The sequence below is a fragment of the Oncorhynchus gorbuscha genome, linkage group LG10 (assembly GCF_021184085.1).
Source record: "Oncorhynchus gorbuscha isolate QuinsamMale2020 ecotype Even-year linkage group LG10, OgorEven_v1.0, whole genome shotgun sequence".
NCBI classification, from domain to species: Eukaryota; Metazoa; Chordata; class Actinopteri; order Salmoniformes; family Salmonidae; genus Oncorhynchus; species Oncorhynchus gorbuscha.
This window is the reverse complement of record NC_060182.1, coordinates 18491046-18513772: the sequence shown is the minus strand read 5'-3', so window position 1 is coordinate 18513772 and position 22727 is coordinate 18491046. Positions and strand designations below refer to the sequence as shown.

The window sequence follows — 22727 nt, the reverse complement described above, 5'->3', positions numbered from 1 at the left end:
CTTTCTCGGAGGGTGGAAAATGTAGTTTAGACACCAACGTGTGCAGGAATCTTACTTTTTTCATCTGATTGCAGGTTATTATATAACGGTGCCGACTGCCGATTCTTGGTAGTTGATACCTCATCCAGCCTAGGGCAGATGAACCAACTCTGAATACGTTATGCAGCATCACTGGCTGTCCTATGAGCAAGGATGACAACGCCAATCACATCGCAGCAGGGCAACGTCAAACATGAGTTGAGAAATTCAGGATGATTTGGCCATTATAGACTAACATTCTGTGGTACCCTATGCCTGGGACATTAGTTGTTTTTTATCTATTTTTTCTGTGCAATCCGATCGGGTATCATTCAGGGAAGAATATAATGTCTAGAATATTGCACAGTCATGGTGAAGCGCTAGAACCGGATAGCCATGCCGCGGGTAAAGAAGACTGGGAATTTTCACTCTGACCAAATTCATGCTGTTTTTTGAAAAGGACTGAGTCGCTTTTTTAATGCTGCTTCCGATGTAACCTACTGTTGGCAGGAAGAACTGCGTGGCTGAAAAAATACTGACACGTGGATTTATCGTCAAACTCAAGGCGATCCGTCTCTAATCACCCGTGCACTTTTTATCACACGGCAGTAACATTATGGATTGGCCTACACGGTAATCGAAAGGAAATGATACATCGGTATCATCGCGAACATCGAACAAGCGTTTATTTTTGTCGACTTTCTTCACTCATTCCATAGCCTACTGCGCTTAATTGTAAAGTGCAGGAGACAGCAAATCAAATCGTATACCTCTTTCGTTGAATGGCAATTCTGCAAAAACATGGAAAGAACTCTAGTCCAGATTTGGTCTGCCTCAAAGAAAAAACCACAGACAAAACCGGGGTCGCTGGAGGTCATCAGAAGAAGTGGAGTGAACCGAATACGTATTGGCCAAGGTAAATTTACGACGATTTTCAGTAGCCAATCTCACGTTTTTCCCACAGTCTAGAAGTGTTCATCTCAACGTAAAAACTACCATAAGGAAATGACACACCCTTTCTTTATATGTTTTTAACCACACGTAATATAATAACATATGAGAGATTGTTAGTTCCTTATTTAGCAAATGCCATACAAGTTTGCAATGATTCCGGCTCCTCTATAGTTTACTGTAATGTGTTGGCATTGGCGAATTATATTTTCAGAAAATCTTTCTCTCCCTTGATTTCAGCAAACATGAAATCTACCACTCATACACATGTAGCTTTGTTTTTGATACTTTGTTGCTACTTTTGAGTCCAAATGTAACACTGCTAGGAGGGACATTCCCAAATAAATACTCGACTTTCTTATTAATCAGATGCCTGTCAACTGGTGGTCTCAAGATTATTTTAAAGCTAACTTTACTAAACTGCACACACATAGCTTTGGGGAATTTAAAAGCTTCTAGGTCTAGGAAGTCTGATAGTCAGGCATTCCTGGAATTTTATTAAAGGCATGATAGCCTAATCTTTGCTTTCACTCAAATAATTATCATATAATGAGATTTAGGCCTAACCTATCTAGTTAACACAATTTAGCCCAGTCAAATTTAGACGTTTCTAGTTCTGTGAAAATGTGTAGTTGGTTTAGTTTAAGTTACAATTTGCCATTTACAAGAAACAATCAGAATAAATGCACAGATGTTGGTTTTACTGAGAATATCACACCTACTCTTACTCACACCCACACATATTGTCACTTACACACACCAAACACATTAATGTACCTCTCACACACATCCCTGTTTTCTGCTAGTCACACTTATGTCCTCTGTCCCCGCTATGCAGACCCCTGGCGCGGGTATGGACGGTGGTGCTACTGCTGGGGACCTGTCTGCTGTACTGTGCCCGCGTGGCCATGCCCATCTGTGCCGTTAGCATGGCGGAGAAGTTCAACTGGACCAAGAGGGATCAGGGCATGGTGCTGGGTAGCTTCTTCTGGGGTTACTGCTTCACACAGGTCCTGGGAGGCTACGTCAGCGACAGGTGGGCAACAAGAGGAGATGATTATACTTTATTGCCTGTTTGCACAACCTGCAGCTGCTCTCATTACATACGATATCTAGAATAAAAAGTGTCCATTGCATTATGTTTATTCACTTTTAAACACAGATGGACAATGGGGTCCTATGAGCCCTGAAATCTGAGAATTAAATAGCCTAAAACTTTGTCTGTTTTACACGTCTGTTTGGGATTTAAGTGAACAAAAAGAAGAGCAGTTGTTGGTAATATCAATTAAAAATCGATCTGCTTTATCACAATAATTCAGGGAGAATCCCTCCAGAGCAGAAGCAACAAAAAAATAATGGAGACAGGCCCTTTATCAAGCTGAGAGGCAGGTACGAAGTCAAAGCAATATACAGTGACTTTGCCAGCTGCTACAGAGTCACAGTGTTCATAATGTCATCAATACATTAATAATCAGTGTGTCCTAGCTCCTAGTAGTTTAAGGTACTGAGTGCTCTGGAGCAGGTTTTCATTAAGGATCTCTGTACTTTGCTCAGTTCATCTTTCCCTCGAACCTGACTAGTCTCCCAATCCCTGCCGCTGAAAAACAACCCCACAGCATGATGCTGCCACCACCATGCTTCACCGTAAATATGGTGCCAGATTTCATCCACACGTGATGCTTGGCATCAATCTTGTTTTCATCAGACCAGACAAATCTTGTTTTTCATGGTTATGAGATTCTTTTTGTACCTTTTGGCAAACTTCAATTGGGCTGTCATGTGCCTTTTACTGAGGGATGGCTTCCGTCTGGCTATTTTACCATAAAGGCCTGATTGGTGGAGTGCTGCAGAGATGGTTGTCCTTCTGGAATGTTCTCCCATCTCCACAGAGGAGCTCTGGAGCTCTGTCTGTGACCATCTGGTTCTTGGTCACATCCCTGACCTAGGCCGCTCTCCCCCGATTGCTCAGTTTGGCCGGGCGGCCAGTTCAAGGAAGAGTAGAAAGAGCATCATTCTTAAATGGAAGGAGGCCACTGTGTTCTTGGGGACCTTCAATGCTGTAGACATTTTTTGGTACACTTCCCCATATCTGTGCCTCAACACAATCCTGTCTCAGAGCTCTAAGGACAATTCCTTCGACCTCATGGCTTGGTGTTTTCTCTAACATGCATTTTCAGCTGTGGGACCTTTTATATTGACACCTTTCCAAATCATGTCCAATCAATTGAATTTACCGCAGGTGGACTCCATTCAAGTTGTAGAAACATCTCAAGGATGATCAATGCAAACAGGATGCACCTCATAGCACAGTGTCTGAATACCTATGTAAATAAGGTATTTTTGTTTATAAAAATACATTTGCAAAAATGTCAAAACCTTTTTTGATTTCATTATGTGGTATTGTGTGTAGATTGAGAATGTTTATTTAATTCATTTTGGAATAAGGCTGTAACGTAAAGTGGAAAAAGGGAAGGAGTCTGAATAGTGTGTGTGTGTGTGTGTGTGTGTGTGTGTGTGTGTGTGTGTGTGTGTGTGTGTGTGTGTGTGTGTGTGTGTGTGTGTGTGTGTGTGTGTGTGTGTGTGTGTGTGTGTGTGTGTGTGTGTGTGTGTGTGTGATGTAGCTTCTTTAAATATTCCTATTACAATTTACATCTTACAGCTGCTCCATCAGGACAATACAGCCTATAAAACCAGGCATTTTATATGAATCATATTCACTTTAAAAACACTCTATTACAATGCTATTACCCATTGGCCCTAAAAGTAAAAGAACCGAGGGATGGTGATAGAATGTCATGGTAGAGAGATTCTACTGCACAAGCTGTAAGGCCCTCAAACTCTTTATTTTCATTGTTCCTCTCCTATAATAAGGGATTGAGTTAGACCTGAGACACCAGGTATGTGCAATTCATTATCAGGTAGAACAGAACCAGCAGGCTCCGGACCTCGTAGGGTAAGAGTTGAATACCCCTGCTGTAGAGTATAAATGGAGTGTCGTTTGGGGAGATTTGAGGTTGAGAGGCTAAGAGTCATGAGTGGAATTTGAAGGGAAGTATGTGACTGTTAGTATGATAATGTCTCTGTTGTTTGAGGAAGACCCAGCACTTGTGCCGGTGTCTAGGTGGTGAAAAGGGTGCGGTTCTCTTGGTTACAGGAATGACGTTACTGGTTAGTTGTGTTTTCTTTGTATGCTGCTCCCATTCAAAGTGTATCAAATCATCCAGTCAGTACTTTCTTAATTACCCTGCCTAACAGTTGTTTCCTGGTTAGAAATATTAGTACCAAGACATGTAAATGGCCTACAGACTGAAATATCAGTGTAAAACGTGTTCGTAAAATCATTCTCTCCATCTCTTCACATGGCAGGAGAAGCTCAGGGTCATGTCACATGTCAACAGAAATAAGTCATCAGAGAGTTCCAAGTTCAGAAGCCTCTGCTTTCAACTCCACCCCCCAAAATCAATGAAGTGAAATAGTATTTTGACTAAACTCTACTAGAGCAGTGCATATTTGGTCTAAACACATTTGGCAGAAACCTGAAGCTATTTTCATATCACTCCTGATATCTGTTCAGTCCTTTCAGATGTTAGAGGAAGGAACCAGGAAATATGGAGCTATTCATTGGAATTATGAACTGGGTGGTTTGAGGCCTGAATTCTGATTGGCTGAAAGCCATGGTATATCAGACCGGGTATGACAAAATGTTTATTTTTACTGCTCTAATTACGTTGGTATCCAGTTTGTAATAGCAGTAAGGCACCTCAGGGGTTTGTGGTATATTGGTTATATACCATACCCCTTTGCCTTGTTGCTTAAAAGTAGCCTCCTTTTTCTTGTCTTCTTTTCTTCAATTGCATTGTTCTGACAACACAGGAGAGGTGAAAGGCTCTTGTTGGAAACAACTGGATAACCTGGTTTCATATACACTAAACCAAAATATAAACGCAACATGTAAAGTGTTGTTCCCATGTTTCATGAACTGAAATAAAAGATTCCAGAAATACGCATAAAAAGCTTATTTCTCTCAAAAATTTGTTTATATCCCTGTTAGTGAACATTTCTCCGTTGTCAAGATAATCCATTCATCTGACAGGTGTGGCATATCAAGAAGCTGATTTAAACAGCATGATCATTACACAGGTGCACCTTGTGCTGGTGACAATAAAAGGCTACTCTAAAACGTGCAGTTTTGACATACAGCATCATGCCACAGATGTCTCAAGTTTTGAAGGAGTGTGCAATTGGCATGCTGACTGTAGGAAGGTTCACCAGAGCTGTTGCAAGGGAAGTACATTTCTCTACCATAAGCCACCTCCAACGTCGTTTTAGAGAATTTGGCAGTACGTCCAACTGGCTATGGTGGCAGTGAGGTTATGTTATGGGCAGGCATAAGCTACGGACAAGGAACACAATTTAATTTTATCTATGGCAATTTGACTGCTCAAAAATACCGTAACGAGATCCCGAGGCCCATTTTCTTTCAGGTATCTGTGACCAACAGATGCATATTTGTATTCCCAGTCATGTGAAATCTGTAGATTAGGGCCTAATTAATTTATTTCAATTGACTGATTTCCTTTAATGAACTGTAACTCAATAAAATAAATGACATTTTTGCATGTTGTGTTTTATATTGTTGTTTAGTGTATGTCCATGTTTTTAAGAATAGTTCGAATGAAGAAAGGTAGATGAGGAAATGCATGTTGCACTGTTGAGATGCATAGGCCTATACATATCTTCCCTCAAGGTTGAATTGTTATCATGGGGATATAGTACCGTGTCTGTCCCTTAGGTTGTATATCGAGTGTAACTGTCAACATTATCTTTGTTTCATCACTCTCTTCACCTCAGGGTTGAAGGAGGGGGTTAGTAGTGCAGTAGTAATGATAATGTTATATAACTCCATCTCTTCACCTCAGGGTTGAAGGAGGGGGTTAGTAGTGCAGTAGTAATGATAATGTTATATAACTCCACCACTTCCCCTCAGGGTTGAAGGAGGGGGCTAGCAGTGCAGTAGTAATGATAATGTTATATAACTCCATCTCTTCCCCTCAGGGTTGAAGGAGGGGGTTAGTAGTGCAGTAGTAATGATACTGTTATATAACTCCACCACTTCCCCTCAGGGTTGAAGGAGGGGGTTAGTAGTGTAGTAGTAATGATAATGTTATATAACTCCATCTCTTCCCCTCAGGGTTGAAGGAGGGGGTTAGTAGTGTAGTAGTAATGATAATGTTATATAACTCCATCTCTTCCCCTCAGAGTTGAAGGAGGGGGTTAGTAGTGCAGTAGTAATGATAATGTTATATAACTCCACCACTTCCCCTCAGGGTTGAAGGAGGGGGTTAGTAGTGCAGTAGTAATGATAATGTTATATAACTCCACCTCTTCCCCTCAGGGTTGAAGGAGGGGGTTAGTAGTGCAGTAGTAATGATAATGTTATATAACTCCACCACTTCCCCTCAGGGTTGAAGGAGGGGGTTAGTAGTGTAGTAGTAATGATAATGTTATATAACTCCATCTCTTCCCCTCAGGGTTGAAGGAGGGGGTTAGTAGTGCAGTAGTAATGATACTGTTATATAACTCCACCACTTCCCCTCAGGGTTGAAGGAGGGGGTTAGTAGTGCAGTAGTAATGATAATGTTATATAACTCCACCTCTTCCCCTCAGGGTTGAAGGAGGGGGTTAGTAGTGTAGTAGTAATGATAATGTTATATAACTCCACCACTTCCCCTCAGGGTTGAAGGAGGGGGTTAGTAGTGCAGTAGTAATGATAATGTTATATAACTCCATCTCTTCCCCTCAAGGTTTGACCTGTATTGTAATACTGTAGTAATAACCATGTTATGACTTTCTTTCAGGGCTAGAGGTGAGACTGTATAATTGTAACAGTAACAATAGTGTTATATTACTGGAGAGTGTCTGTAGTTATATTAACAGTATTATTTCCATTTGTGTCCCTCAGGGTTGGAGGTGAGAAGGTGCTCCTCCTCTCTGCGGCGGCCTGGGGGGCGATGACAGCCTTCACGCCCGTCCTGGCCCACTTCTGCTCTCAGCCCATCTTCTCCATGACGCTGGCCCGCTTCCTTATGGGGCTGCTGCAAGGTCAGGGGGCACTGGGGGCTAATGAAAAGCTTTACTGCATCTCAAATCACTCCTTTATGTATTCCTAAATAGCGCATTAATTATGACTAGAGACACATAGGGAAACTGGGATTATGACTAGAGACACATGGGGAAACTGGGATTAAGACTAGAGACACATAGGGAAACTGGGATTATGACTAGAGACACATGGGGAAACTGGGATTATGACTAGAGACACATAGGGAAACTGGGATTATGACTAGAGACACATAGGGAAACTGGGATTATGACTAGGGACACATAGGGAGACTGGGATTGTAACTGGTGAACAGAGGCATTGAATGTGTGTATGTGTACCTCTAGGTGTCCACTACCCGTCTCTGGCCAGCCTGTGTTCTCAGAAGGTGGTGGAGAGTGAGAGAGGATTCCTCATGAGCACTGTGGGCAGTGGCTCCTACCTGGGGTGAGTCTAGCTCTGCAGCACTTCCTGTTTAGACGCAGATCTAAGGTTTGTTTTGCATTTCCCCCACAAAGGATTTAGGATAGATTTGGGTGAAGGTAAACTAGTCCTAGATCTGTGCCTTAGGCAGATTCTACTGCTGTTGTTAAGGTCATGTGCTATGGAAGCCAGGGTCAGACATTTATCATTGGAGTTGGGGAGGGATGACAACATGTAATTTTGGGCTGGTCATAAACAGCTCATCAGGGGGCCACAGACGTCTCCAGTCAGGAGCTCTCCACAGATGTTCTTGTTTTGCCATTTTAGTAGTAAACCATAAATACACAATGAGGTGCACAGCTAAAGCTCTTTGAACTACCGTCTGTGTGTGTGTGACCATGCTGTTGTCTCCTGCAGAACACTGGTGATTGGGGGGGCTGGTTCCCTCATGCTGGACCTGTATGGTTGGGAGAGCGTGTTCTATGTGTCAGGCATGCTCTCTGTCCTCTGGGCGTACTGCATGTGGAAATACCTGCTCAAAGGGGAAGGTAAAGTTTGTGTGTTTGTTTGTTTGACCAGGTAGGCCAGTTGAGAACAAGTTCTCATTTACAACTGCGACCTGGCCAAGATAAAGCAAAGCAGTGTGACAAAAAACAACAACACAGAGTTACACATAAACAAACGTACAGTCAATAACACAATAGAAAAATCTATGTACAGTGTGTACAAATGGAGTAAGGAGGTAAAGCAATAAATAGGCCAATTGTAGTGAAGTAATTTCAATTTAGCAAATTAACACTGGAGTGATAGATGTGCAGATGATGGTGTGCGGGTAGAAATACTGGTGTGTAAAAGAGCAAAAAAGTAAATAAAAACAATACGGGGATGAGGTAGGTAGTTGGATGGGCTATCTACAGATGGACTGTGTATAGCTGCAGCGATCGTTAAGGTGCTCAGATAGCTGATAGTTAAAGTTAGTGAGGGAGATATAAATCTCCAACTTCAGCGATTTTTGCAATTCGTTCCAGTCATTGGCAGCAGAGAACTGTAAGAAAAGGCAGCCGAAGAAGGTGTTGGCTTTGGGGATGACCATTGAGAAATACCTGCTTGTGCGCGTGCTACAAGTGGGTGTTGTTATGGTGACCAGTGAGCTGAGATAAGGCAGAGACTTATACAGTCGTGGCCAAAAGTTTTGAGAATGACACATTCATTTTCACAAAGTCTGCTGCCTCAGTTTGTATGATGGCAATTTGCATACAATCCAGAATATTATGAAGAGTGATCAGATGAATTGCAATTGCAAAGTCCCTCTTTGCATTCAAATGAACTTAATCCCCCCAAAACATTTCCACTGCATTTCAGCCCTGCGACAAAAGGACCAGCTGACATCATGTCAGTGATTCTCTCATTAACACAGGTGTGAGTGTTGACAAGGACAAGGCTGGAGATCACTCTGTCATGCTGATTGAGTTTGAATAACTGGGGCAGCAGAGTAGCCTAGTGGTTAGAGCGTTGGACTAGTAACCGGAAGGCTAGTAACCGGAAGAGCTGACAAGGTACAAATCTGTCGTTCTGTCCCTGAACAGGCAGTTAACCCACGTCATTGAAAATAAGAATTTGTTATTAACTGACTTGCCTAGTTAAATAAAGGTAAAATAAATCAAATAAAATAACAGACTGGAATCTTCCAAAGGAGGTGGTGCTTGGAATCATTGTTCTTCCTTTGTCAACCATGGTTACCTGCAAGGACACACGTGCAGTCATCATTGCTTTGCACAAAAAGGGCTTCACAGGCATGGATATTGCTGCCAGTAAGATTGCACCTAAACCAACCATTTATCGGATCATCAAGGACTTCAAGGAGAGCGGTTCAATTGTTGTGAAGAAGGCTTCAGGGCGCCCAAGAAAGTCCAGCAAGCGCCAGGACCATCTCCTAAAGTTGATTCGGCTGCGGGATCGTGGCACCACCAGTACAGAGCTTGCTCAGCAATGGCAGCAGGCAGGTGTGAGTGCATCTGCACGCACAGTGAGACTTTTGGAGAATGGCCTGGTGTCAAGAAGGGCAGCAAAGAAGCCATTTCTCTCCATGAAAAACATCAGGAACAGACTGATATCCTGCAAAAGGTACAGGGATTTGACTGCTGAGGACTGGGGTAAAGTCATTTTCTTTGATTGTTTGGGGCATCTGGAAAAAAGCTTCTCCGGAGAAGACAAGGTGAGCGCTACCATCAGTCCTGTGTCATGCCAAGAGTAAAGCATCCTGAGACCATTCATGTGTGGGGTTGCTTCTCAGCCAAGGGAGTGGGCTCACTCACAATTTTGCCTAAGAACACAGCCAGGAATAAAGAATGGTACCAACACATCCTCCGAGAGCAACTTCTCCCAACGATCCAGGAACAGTTTGGTGACGAACAATGCCTTTTCCAGAATGATGGAGCACCTTGCCATAAGGCAAAAGTGATAACTAAGTGGCTCGGGGAAGAAAACGTTGATATTTTGGGTCCATGGCAAGGAAACTCCCCAGACCTTAATCCCAGTGAGAACTTGTGGTCAATCCTCAAGAGGCGGGTGGACAAACAAAAGTTTGTCTGACAAACTCCAAGCATTGATTATGCAAGAATGGGCTGCCATCAGTCAGAATGTGGCCCAGAAGTTAATTGACAGCATGCCAAGGTGGATTGCAGAGGTCTTGAAAAAGAAGGGTCAACACTGCAAATATTGACTCTTTGCATCAACTTCATGTAATTGTCAATAAAAGCCTTTGACACTTATGAAATGCTTGTAATTATAATTCAGTATTCCTTAGTAACATCTGACAAAAATATCTAAAGACACTAAGGCAGCAGACTGTGAAAATTCACATTTGTGTCATTCTCAAAACTTTTGGCCAAGGCTGTAGATGACCTGGAGCCAGTGGGCCTGGCGACTAACATGTAGCGAGGGCCAGCCGACGAGAGCATACAAGTCGCAGTGATGGGTGGTATATGGGACTTTGGTGACAAAACGGATGGCACTGTGATAGACTGCATCCAGTTTGCTGAGTAGAGTGTTGGAGGCTATTTTGTAAATGACATCGCCGAAGTCGAGGATCGGTAGGATAGTCAGTTCTATGAGGGTATGTTTGGCAGAGTGAGTGAAGGAGGCTTTGTTGTGAAATAGGAAGCAGATTCTAGATGCAATTTTGGATTGGAGATGCTTAATATGAGTCTGGAAGGAAAGGTTACAGTCTAGCCAGACACATGTATTTGTAGTTTTCAACATATTCTAAGTCAGAACCGACAAGAGTAGTGATGCAGGTGTGGGCAGCAATCGGTTTGAAGAGCATGCATTTTGTTTTGCTAGCGTTTTAAGAGCAGTTGGAGGCCACAGAAGGAGTGTTGTATGGGATTGAAGCTCGTTTTGTCCAAAGAAGGGCCAGATGTATACAGAATGGTGTCGTCTGAGTAGAGGTGGATCAAGGAATCACCCGCAGCAAGAGCAATATCATTGATATATACAGAGAAAAGAGTCGGCCCGAGAATTGAACCCTGTGGTATCCCCATAGAGACTGCCAGAGGTCCTGACAACAGGCCCTCCGATTTGACATATTGAACTCTGTCTGAGAAGTAGTTGCTGAACCAGGCGAGGCAGTCATTTGAGGCTGTTGAGTCTGCTGATAAGAATGTGGTGATTGACGGAGTCGAAAGCCTTGGCCAGGTTGATAAAGACAGCTGCACAGTACTGTCTTTTATCGATGGCGGTTATGATATCGTTTAGTACCTTGAGCGTGGCTGAGGTGCACCCGTGACCAGCTCAGAAACCGGATTGCACAGCGGAGAAGGTATGGTGGGATTCGAAATGGTCAGTGATCTGTTTGTTAACTTGGCCTTTGAAGACTTTAGAAAGGCAGGGCAGGATGGATATAGGTCTGTAATAGTTTGGGTCTAGAGTGTCACTCCCTTTGAAGAGGGGGGTGACCGCTGCAGCTTTCCAATATTTAGGAATCTCGAACAATACGAAGGAAAGGTTGAACAGACTAGTATTAGGGGTTGCAACAATTTCAGAGGATAATTTTAGAAAGAGAGGGTCCAGATTGTCTAGCCCAGCTGGTTTGTACGGGTCCAGGTTTTGCAGCTCTTTCTGAATATCTGCTATCTGGATTTGGGTGAAGGAGAAGCTGGGGAGACGTGGGCAAGTCGCTGCGGGGGGTGCAGAGCTGTTTGCTGGGGTTGGGGTATCCAGGAGGAAAGCATGGCCAGCCGTAGAGACATGCTTATTGAAATTATCGTGGATTTATCGGTGGTGACCGTGTTTCCCAGCCTCAGTGCAGTAGGCAGCTGGGAGGAGGTGCTCTTATTCCCCATGGACTTTAGTGTCAAAGGAACTTTTTGGAATAAGAGCTACAGGATGCACATTTCTGTTTGATAAAGCTAGCCTTTGCTTTCCTAACTGACTGTATGTATTGGTTCCTGACTTCCCTGAAAAGTTGCATATCGCGGGGACAATTCGATGCTAGTGCAGTATGCCACAGGATGTTTTTTGTGCATGTTGAGGGCAGTCAGGTCTGGAGTGAACCAAGGGCTATATCTGTTCTTTGTTCTGCATTTTCTGAAAGGGGCATGCCTATTTAAGATGGTGAAGAAATTACTTTTGAAGGCATCCTCTACTGACGGGATGAGGTCAATATCCTTCCAGAATACCCGGGCCAGGTCGATTAGAAAGGCCTGCTCGCATAAGTGTTTTAGGGGGCATTTGACAGTGATGAGGGGTGGTCGTTTGATAGATAAATGGGGGGCAATCAATTCACATATGCTGTCCAGGGCACAGCTGGGAGCTAAGGGGGGTCTATAACAGGCGGCAATAGTGAGAGATTTATTTCTGGAGAGATTCATTTTTAAAATTAGAAGCTCGAACTGTTTGGGCATAGACCTGGAAAGTATGACAGAACTTTGCAGGCTATCTCTGCAGTAGATTGCAACTCCTCCCCCTCTGGCAGTTCTATTTTATTGGAAAATGTTGTAGTTAGGGATGGGAGCCAGGATTCAGACACAGGAAGGACATCAGGGTTGGCCTGGTGTGCTGAAGCAGTGAGTATAATAAACTTCGGGGGAGGCTTCTGATGTTAACATTAATGAAACCAAGGCTTTTACGGTTACAGAAGTCAACAAATGAGAGCGCCTGAGAACACACAGGGCCTGGCTTAACCTCTACATCACCAGAGGAGCAGAGGAGGAGTATGATGAGGGTACGGCTAAAGGCTATCAAAACTGGTCATCTAGTGCATTGGGGGCAGAGAATAAAAGGAGCAGATTTCTGGGTGTGGTAGAATAGATTCAGGGCATAATGTACCGATAGGTATGGTAGGGTGCGGGTACAGTGGAGGTAAATCTAGGCATTGGGTGACGATTAGAGAGGTTGCATCTCTGGAGGCACTAGTTATGCTGGGTGAGGTCAATGCATGTGTGGGAGGTTGGACAAAAGAGGGATCTGAGGCATGTTGAGTGGGGCTATGGGCTCTGCAGTAAAATAAAACAATGATAACTACCCTAAGCAACAGTATACAAGGCATTTTAACATTAGAGAGACATAAAGCGAGGCATAAAGCAATCACCGGTGTTGTTTGGGAGAGCTAGCTAAGATAACAACGGGTAAGACAAGAACAGCTAAGACTAAAACAACAACAGGTAAAATGGCAATGAATGGGCAGAGAGGGTAAGTTAACTACATACGGGGCCTGAGTTTGAGGCGGGGGCCGACAGATAAACAAAATAAACAAAAATGGAGTACCGTGATTAATGAATGAATGAACAGTCCAGCAGGCATCAGATATGCAGCCAGGTGATCACAGGGTCCAGTGAACAGCAATAGATGAAACAGGGAAGCCGTTAGGTAGTTGTTACTAGGCTAGCAAGCAGGGGACATGGCATTCCTAAAGTTAGCAGGCCAGTGCGCCGAAGCGTCTTCACCAACAAAGGCCGGTTGAGGGCACATCGGACAGGATAACATTGGCAGACCAATCGTGATGGATCGGCGGGGCTCTGTCTACAAATGGTCCAGGCCAAATGGCAAAATATGTACTGCCAGAGGGGGAGGAGTTGTAGCTGGAGTAGGAAGGAATCCGGTGATGTCGTGGCTTCTAGTCGTGTTAGTGAAGAGTCTGGGAGGTATCAACTGTGTAGACGAGTGATCATAGGGTCCACTGAGCAGGACGGGAGATGGGCCTGGCTCAAGGCTAGCTTCGGAGCTGGGCCACTCTGGAGTAATGGTCCAATGCTTACGGCAGGAATCTGGTGAAGTAGTGGAGAAAAGCAATCCGATAAGCTCAGGGTTGATATCGCGCTGTGCAGACTGCCGGGTATTATCCAGGCTATCCAGGAGGTTCTAGCTATGAGGTCTAAAAATAGCAGATCCGTATCACAATTGGGTGAGGTGGGTTGCCGGAAGGTATGTTAAATTTTAAAATGGAAAAAGAGAGGAAATATATACAAAAAAGACAGAAAAAAACTAATTTACACGGGACAATGACAAAACACTTCTGCTTTGCTACGCCATCTTGGATTAACCAAGATGCCGTGTGTGTATTCTGGGTGTGTTATGAATCTGTGTGGTGATGAGAATATGCATATCTAACAAAGTTAACAAATGTTCAATTTCACAGCTCAACTTTTTTCTGCAAGTGGTGGTATTTGATGTCACTCAAATCTAATTGTATTTGTCACATGCTTTGTAAACAACATATGTAGAACAACACTGAAATGCATACGGGCCCTTCCCAACAATGCCTGAGAAAAATATAGAAAAAAATCATAACACATGGAATAAATACACAATGAATAAAGATGCTATGTACAGGGTTAGCCATCTGACCTTATCGCTGTTATGAACTACCTCTAAGCACCACATTGAGCTCAGAATTGCCTCTTTCTCGCTCTCTCTTTGCGTCTCTTTCTCTCTCTCTCGCTCTCTCTTTCTTTCTCTCTTGCTCTCTCTGTCTGCCTGTCTGTTTGTTCCAGGACCTATCATCACATTGGAGTCACTGGGTAGTGGAGGGCCCCAGTCCAAACTGTCCAGGAGACACTGGCTGCGCCTCTTCAAACAACCTGCTGTCTGGTGAGATAAGGCCCACACTCAATGGTGTGTGTGTGTGTGTGTGAGAGAGAGAGTGAATGGACAGTCTAAACAGCTGACAGCCTGCGGTCTTGAATGAGGTGGAGATATAATAACATCCTAGCCTGTACCTAACTGACTGAAATAGAGGTCTAGTACATTGATTCAGTTCTGTAGTCTCTCTCCTTTCTGATCAGCTCAGTTCCCTGCAGATGTTCCCATCTCAAAGGCTTCATTCATATCCTCTGTGCCTCTCTATTGGCTGTTATTTATAGAACCATATAGCAGACCATGCAACTGATCCGCCCTGTGTACAATGACAGGACTTGTCAGGCTCATTGGTTTCATTTCCTGTAATGGCTCATAGTTGAACTAACAACTAAACAGAAGAGCAAATGTTGCCGATTATGTGGGTGAGGGTTGGTGTGAGCGTGGATTAATATCACGGACCGACACTGTTAAGTTCATGAATGAGTAAAGGTCAGTGGAGAGAGCCATTTAATTTATTTTTGTATTTTATTTAACCTTTATTTAGCTAGGCAAGTCAGTTAAGAACAAATTCTTATTTACAATGACTGCCTACCCCGGCCAAACCCTCCTTTAACCCAGACGACGCTCTGCCAATTGTGCGCCGCCCTATGGGACTTCCGATCACGGCCGGCTGTGATACAGCCTGGGATCGAACCCGGGTCTGTAGTGATACCTCTAGCACTACGATGCAGTGCCTTATACCGCTGCCCCACTCAGGATCCTATTGAAACAGTCTGATAAAATATATAATATCAAATCAACAGTCTGATATTGCTTGATATTATGTTGAATAGGCACATTAAGTAAACTGTGGTGGGGGCCTATACATGAGTCATTATAGCCACTAATGACTCGTGTATACACTGAGTTTACAAAACATTAGGAACACCTTCCTAATGAGTTACAGCCCCTTTTGCCCTCAGAACAGCCTCAATTCGCGGGGTATGGACTCTACAAGGTGTCAAGCGTTCCACAGGGATGCTGGCCCATGTTGACTCCAATGCTTCCTGCAGTTGTATCAAGTTGGCTGGATGTCCTTTGGGTGGTTGACCATTCTTGATACACACAGGAAACTTCAGTGTGAAAAATCCAGCAGCATTGCAGTTCTTGACACAAACCGGATGCAGCTGGTACCTACTACCATACCCCATTCAAAGGCACTTAAATTTTTTGTCTTGCCCATTCACCCTCTGAATGGCACACATACACAATCCATGTCTCAATTGTCTCAAGGCTTAAAAATCATTCTTTAACCTGTCTCCTCCCCTTCATCTACACTGATTGAAGTGTATTTAACAAGGGACATCAATAAGGGATCATATCTTTCACCTGGATTCACCAAGTCAGTTTATGTCATGGAAAGTTTGTACACTCAATGTAGCACCTTGTATTTTGGGGCTTTAAAATGGCGTAGCATATGAGTCATAGAAGTGGTACACTAACTTATTCATATATTTTTGTTCTCTCTCTTTTGTGATTATCCTCCCTTCAGTGCTGTGATTATTACGCACCTTTGCACGGCAAGCACCTTCTTCACATTGTTATCATGGCTACCAACGTACTTCAAGGACACCTTCCCTGATGCCAAGGTAACTTAACAACCCCCCCACTATCCTACCCCTCTCACTCCTCTCCCAATCCAACCCCTCAGAAGACAAAACAAAACTTGAAATTCCATATTTCAGTTCAAGGCTGGAATGACAAAGAGAACAAACATTCTTAAGTGTTCATAGAAATTGACTCAAAGCTAGTCAGACCCTGCATCTGACAGACCTGTGTAACACCAATAGAGGGTGCTGTAGACATGGTGCAGATGTGAAACCCTGCTAGCCAAGGAACTGAGATATTCCCTCATGTAATCAACGACATAAAGTAATTACAAGAAAACCATTTCAAAAGAAGTTGTAGAAAAAAATATGTAAATCAAGTTGGGCCTTTTGTCTCTACATATTAATGATATTCCTATAATCACTTAAACCAATTGTCTTAATGTCATTCTCTGAGCTGTTATCAATGTTCTTGGTGTTAAATGTGATGGTGTTCTCCCCTCAGGGTTGGGTGTTTAACGTTATCCCGTGGTTTGTGTCCATCCCCTCTTCACTCTTCAGTGGCTGTCTCTCTGACCACCTCATCAGCAAAGGTACAGATCGGAATGCTGGTCTGACATCAGGAAGCTAAATAAAAGCTTCATTGTTTTGGTACCCTTATGTGATGGTCAAGGGTTTTATCTGGATCTTTGTCCCATTGATTCTGTCTCTCTCTAGGTTATGACACAGCTGCTGTGAGGAAGCTTATGCAGGTACTGTAGTAGTTTGTTCCAGATTCAGTCCACAAATGACCATTTCAAGTTAACTTCGGATTTGCCTGAAGGACCCATTTCATGAAATTGGTGTGTGTGTCTGTTCCTCTGTTTTTCCTCTTCAGTTCTTCTCCATGGGTGTGTCCAGTGTGTTTACCCTCCTACTGTGTGGCACCACCACCTTCCCCTTGGCTGTGGCCTTTGTCTCTGTCACAATGGGTCTCACCACCTTCAGCCACAGGTACTAATGCACGTCCCCAATTACACCCCTAGCCTCTAGACCACTATCCCCTAGGCCTAGGTTCTGACTACAGTGAATTTGAAAAGTGTTAAGACCCCTTGACATTTTCCACAGCCTTATTCTAAAAAATATATTCATCAATCTACATAATGATAAAGCAAAAACAGATTCAGAGACATTTTAAGTTAAAAATAAAAAATGGAAATATACATATGTATTCAGACCCTTTAATCGCTGCACCTTTGGCAGTGATTACAGCCTCGAGTTTTCTTGGGTATGATGCTACAAGCTTGGCACAGCTGTATTTGGGGAGTTTCTCCTATTCTTCTCTGCAGATCCTCTCAAGCTCTGGCAGGTTGGAGCTGCACAGCTATTTTCAGGTCTCTCCAGAGATGTGTGATCGGTTTCAAGTCTGGGCTCTGGCTTGTCCACTCAAGGACTTTCAAAGACTTGCCCCGAAGCCACTGCTGTGTTGTCTTCGCTGTGTGCTTAGGGTCGTTGTCTGTTGGAAGGTGAACCTTCGCCCCAGTCTGAGGTCCTGAGCGTTCTGGAGCAGGTTTTCATCAAGGATCTTTCTGTACTTTGCTCTGTTCATCTTTCCCTCTAACCTGACTAGTCTCCCGGTCCCTGCCGCTGAAAAACAGGGATGGTGCCAGGTTTCCTCCAGAAGTGACACTTGGCATTCAGGCCAAAGAGTTCAATCTTGTTTCTTATGGTCTGAGAGTCTTTAGGTGCCTTTTTTGCTAACTTCAAGTGGGCTGTCATGTGCCTTTTACTAAGGAGTGGCTTCCGTCTGGCCACTCTGCCATAAAGCCCTGATTGGTGGAGTGCTGCAGAGATGGTTGTCCTTCTGGAAGATTCTCCCATCAGCAACTCTGGAGGTCTGTCAGAGTGACCATCAGGTTCTTGGTCACCTTCCTGACAAAGACCTTTCTCCCCTGATTGCTCAGTTTGGCCGGGACCCCAGCTCTACGAAGAGTCTTGATGGTTCCGAATATCTTCCATTTAAGAATGACTGTATTTTTGGTGATCTTCAATGTTGCAGAAATGTGTTGCTACACTTTCCTAGATCTGTGCCTCGACACAATCCTATCTCAGAGCTCTATGGACAATTCATTCGACCTCATGGCTTGGTTTTTGCTCTGAGATGCACTGTCAACTGTCAAACCTTATATAGACAGGTGTGTGTCTTTCCAAATCATGTCCATTCAATTGAATTTACCACAGGTGGACTCCATTCAAGTTGTAGAAACATCTCAAGGATAATGAATGGAAACAGAATGCACCTGAGCTCATTTTCGAGTCTCACAGCAAAGGGTCTGAATACTAACGTAAAATATGGTATTTTCAGCTGTTTGAAGCTGGTGTACAAAACCAAATGTAAAAGACACAAAAATGTTACTTCAGAAAGGGCAGCATAGAACATATCTACTGCTTCTTATACTTGCATTCAATGCGAATGACAGATCTATAACTCACATTTCTATGTGAATTTGGTCAGGTTGCCCAAAAAGTTTTAAGGATGTGACTGATAAATGTAGGATGTAGACATGGAATAGATCATGTGAACATAAACAGCCACTATGTAGGTCCACTTATCTTTGTATGACTCTGGTCTGTCACATATAAGTTATGACTCAATATGAAGCAATACCTGAAGCAATTCATGTAACATTCAGATTGGGAGTCTGTATAGCACCTTATATAGCCCCTTATATACTGTTGTGTCTGGATTCCAGTGGTGTGTCTGTGAACGTTCAGGACCTGGCTCCGTCCTGTGCTGGGGCTCTGTTTGGTATGATACACCAATAACCACTTCATCAACCTCTCAACAGTTTTCACATTTCTTTATTCCTTCTAATGAATATTATAGTCCTGTCAGATATTACAAATGTGTCTATTTGCCATTGCAGGTGTTATGAATACCTGTGGAGCTTTTTCAGGTAAGCATCTGTACCGAGGGACTATAAACTAAAGCCTCTGTGATGAATCTTTCACCAGCAGTTACAGAACTAGTTGGTTTACCCTTTCATTAACTTCTGATACAAATAATTAATCTGGTTGTTCTGAAGGCAAAGCTTTGGGTTGTGTCTCTAACCAGTCGCATTGCCTCTATGCATATTTCATACTGGAATGAAAAGAGTTTGTCAGAACTCATTGAGGGAATAGAGCATGACAGTTATGGCTTCAGTTAGGTTTTTGACATTTCAATCGATTTACTGATACCTCACACAGCTGGGAATGGGAGGCTGAACTCTTTGTGCCGGTCTGCGTTTGTTTCATGTGCTAAATTGGTATGCCTTTGTCAGAAATTGTTCAGTGTGTCTGAGTGTATTGTGTTTGTTGTATTTTCTCTGCGTATCTGATCGTGTGTGGGGGTTTCTCCAGGTGTGCTGATGGTTTATTTCTCGGGGTATCTGATCGAGGCTACAGGGTCGTGGGCATCTGTCTTTGCCCTCATCACTGTGGTGAACCTGGTGGGCCTGGTCACCTTCCTGGCCTTCGCTGAGGCTCGCCGGGTCGACATCGACTCTTCCAAGGGCCGCTACCACAACATCCACATCTAAATTCATACGTTGGGATATGGGAACCACAGCTTGCTACCACAACATCCACCCATGAAACTGAGGGGCCAAAACGGGACCAGGTTCAGCACTATCCACATCTGAGTCCCTCAAATAGGACCAGAAACCACATCTGTCTACCACAGAATGCACACCGGAGTCTTAACTATGGGATGAGAAGAGAGAGAACCTTGGCTTGTTAAACGTAACGAAACGTCCACATCAGAATTTGAGGAAGCGATAACAGAAGTGAATGAGTCAGCCCCAGAGCTGTTTGAAAAGCAGCATGTCAGGTCATCGTGCTACAACATATTATCTATATTGTTTAAATCATCTTTCTAGTCAAGTGTTTGAATGTTTGATCGTCAGCCGTCGTTGGGCTGGGATTGTGGAGTAGTAGTCATGGAAACTGGTTTCACACCCAGGTCTGTGTCTATGTTGGAGAATGACAGATGTTTGAGTTGGTTTAGTCAGTTTGACAGTTGTAGACGGAGCAGGATGTGTGTTTGTGGTTGTGGAGAGAGGCGTTGCTCTGGTGAGAGTATGGGGAATGTAGACTGAACAAGAAAGGGTTGTTTGGGGAGGGGGGGGCACTAGTAGGTGAGACTCAGTCCCTCTCCCAGCCTCAGACATGACAGTGAGTGACATCTAATTAGAAGGGGACTAATCACCCATAAACCCACTCTGATGTTCTATACAATTGATCTGCCATCGTCTTCATATCCATGGTTACATGCTCATCATCTTGTCAGTGTGCCTCACTGCATTATGTTTCATCTCAAGCTTTTACAGAGAGACTGTAGCCTCAACATACACTTAGCTAGAAGGATTTGTTTTGTATTAAATTAAGAAGACCTAAGGTTATTATTCTTATTTTTATGAACATAATTGCATGACATGTTCAAATACAGATACCTCAATCATATAGATTTTTAAAATGTCTTTAATTTATATTATGACTTACAGTATATATCAATTATGTTGTCAATCCAGAATGTATGTAGAAAGAGACTCGGTTGAGATTTTGTCATATTTGCTGTGAGTTTGGGCACTTAAAGGAGACTTGGTTGTTGCAGTTCCCCACAGCTGATGAGGCAACCAACTGTCATGTAATAGATGGTTCCCTGTTTGTTATGGTTACTTCATAGTCTGGACAGGATGTGATGTCATTGGTGAGGAAATCCAACTGTGACAAGAAGTGAATGTATTACGGTGTAAAGCTTTATCAGCCACAGTGGGATACTGACACAGTAGGCTTCTAGTAGCTGCTCCGTCTGAGTCAAAATACATGTGCAGTTGAAGTAGGAAGTCTACATACACCTTAGCCAAATACATTTAAACTCAGTTTTTCACAATTTCTGACATTTAATCCGAGTAAAAATGTCCCTTCTTAGGTCAGTTAGGATCACCACTTTATTTTAAGAATGTGAAATGTCAGAATAATAGTAGAGAGAATGATTTATTTCAGCTTTTATTTATTTGATCACATTCCCAGTGGGTCAGAAGTTTACAAACACTCAATTAGTTTTTGGTAGCATTGCCTTTTAATTGTTTAATTTGGGTCAAATGTTTCGGGTAGCCTTCCCCAAGCTTCCCACAATAAGTTGGGTGAATTTTCCTCCTGACAGAGCTGGTGTACCTGAGTCAGGTTTGTAGACCTCCTGACAGAGCTGGTGTACCTGAGTCAGGTTTGTAGGCCTCTTTGCTAGCACATGTTTATTCAGTTCTGCCCACAAATGTTCTATATGATTGAGGTCAGGGCTTTGTATGGCCACTCCAATACCTTGACTTTGTTGTCCTTAAGCCATTTTGCCACAACTTTGGATGTATGCTTGGGGTCATTGTCCATTTGGAAGACCTATTTGTGACCAAGCTTTAACTTGGCTTTAACTGATGTCTTGATGTTGCTTCAATATATCCACATAATTTTCCTTTCCTCATGATGCCATCTATTTTGTGAAGTGCACCAGTCCCTCCTGCAGAAAAGCACCCCCACAACATGATGCTGCCACCCCCGTGCTTCCCGGTTGGGATGGTGTTCCTCGGCTTGCAAGCCTCCCCCTTTTCCTCCAAACATAATGATGGTCATTATGGCCAAACAGTTCTATTTTTGTATCATCAGACCAGAGGACATTTTTCCAAAAAGTACGATCTTTGCCCCCATGTGCAGTTGCAAACCGTAGACTGGCTTTTTTTATGGTGGTTTTGGAGCAGTGGCTTCTTCCTGTCGATATAAGACTTGTTTTACTGTGGATATAGATACTTTTGTAACTGTTTCCAACCAACATCTCCACAAGGTCCTTTGCTGTTGTTCTGGGATTGATTTGCACTTTTCACTCCAAAGTACGTTCATCTCTAGGAGACAGAACGCGTCTACTTCCTGAGCGGTATGATGGCTGCGTGGTCCCATGGTGTTTATACTTGTGTACTATTGTTTGTACAGATGAATGTGGTACCTTCAGGCGTTTGAAAATTGCTTGAACCAGACTTGCGGAGGTCTACAATTTATATTCTGAGGTCTTGGCTTATTTCTTTTGATTTTCCGATGATGTCAAGCAAAGAGGCACTGAGTTTGAATGTAGGTCTTGAAATACACCCACAGGTACACCTCCAATTGACTCAGAATCAGAAGCTTCTAAAGCCATGACATTTTCTGGAATTTTCCAAGCTGTTTAAAGGCACAGTCAACTTAGCGTATGTAAACATTTGACCCACTGGAATTGTGATATAGTGAATTATAAGTGAAATAATCTGTCTGTAAACAATTGTTGGAAAAATGACTTGTGTCATTCACAAAGTAGATGTCCTAACCGACTTGCCAAAACTATAGTTTGTTAACAAGACATTTGTGGAGTGGTTGAAAAACGAGTTTTAATGACTCCAACCCAAGTGTATGTAAACTTCTGACTTCAACTGTATTTATGATTCAAGATGGTGGAATTTGTGGTTAGTACATGGGGACCATCTTTATTCACCTTCACATTTGTTTCAAAATCACTATTTATCAGTTGTTGT

The 22727-nt window shown here is 43.1% G+C and overlaps 1 protein-coding gene across 1 annotated transcript; it reads left to right on the top strand.

The window, feature by feature from the left end:
- The first annotated feature begins 182 nt into the window (after positions 1 to 182).
- slc17a9b (solute carrier family 17 member 9b) lies at positions 183 to 21129 on the top strand. Its single transcript, XM_046365036.1, has 13 exons — positions 183 to 934; positions 1808 to 2005; positions 6932 to 7071; positions 7417 to 7516; positions 7910 to 8040; positions 14485 to 14581; positions 16101 to 16197; positions 16661 to 16748; positions 16873 to 16907; positions 17033 to 17148; positions 18888 to 18943; positions 19062 to 19091; positions 19537 to 21129. Exons 1-13 carry the CDS (start codon positions 801 to 803, stop codon positions 19713 to 19715), a joined length of 1401 nt encoding a protein of 466 aa, XP_046220992.1. The 5' UTR covers positions 183 to 800; the 3' UTR covers positions 19716 to 21129.
- The last annotated feature ends 1598 nt before the right edge of the window (positions 21130 to 22727 follow it).

Bases quoted from the DNA above. Each gene is read 5' to 3' on its own strand.
- slc17a9b (XM_046365036.1), top strand. From the start codon at position 801: ATGGCAATTCTGCAAAAACATGGAAAGAACTCTAGTCCAGATTTGGTC. The intron at 18,944-19,061 runs GTATGATACACC...TTGCCATTGCAG, and splicing joins CTGTGCTGGGGCTCTGTTTG to GTGTTATGAATACCTGTGGA. The intron at 19,092-19,536 runs GTAAGCATCTGT...GGGTTTCTCCAG, and splicing joins TACCTGTGGAGCTTTTTCAG to GTGTGCTGATGGTTTATTTC.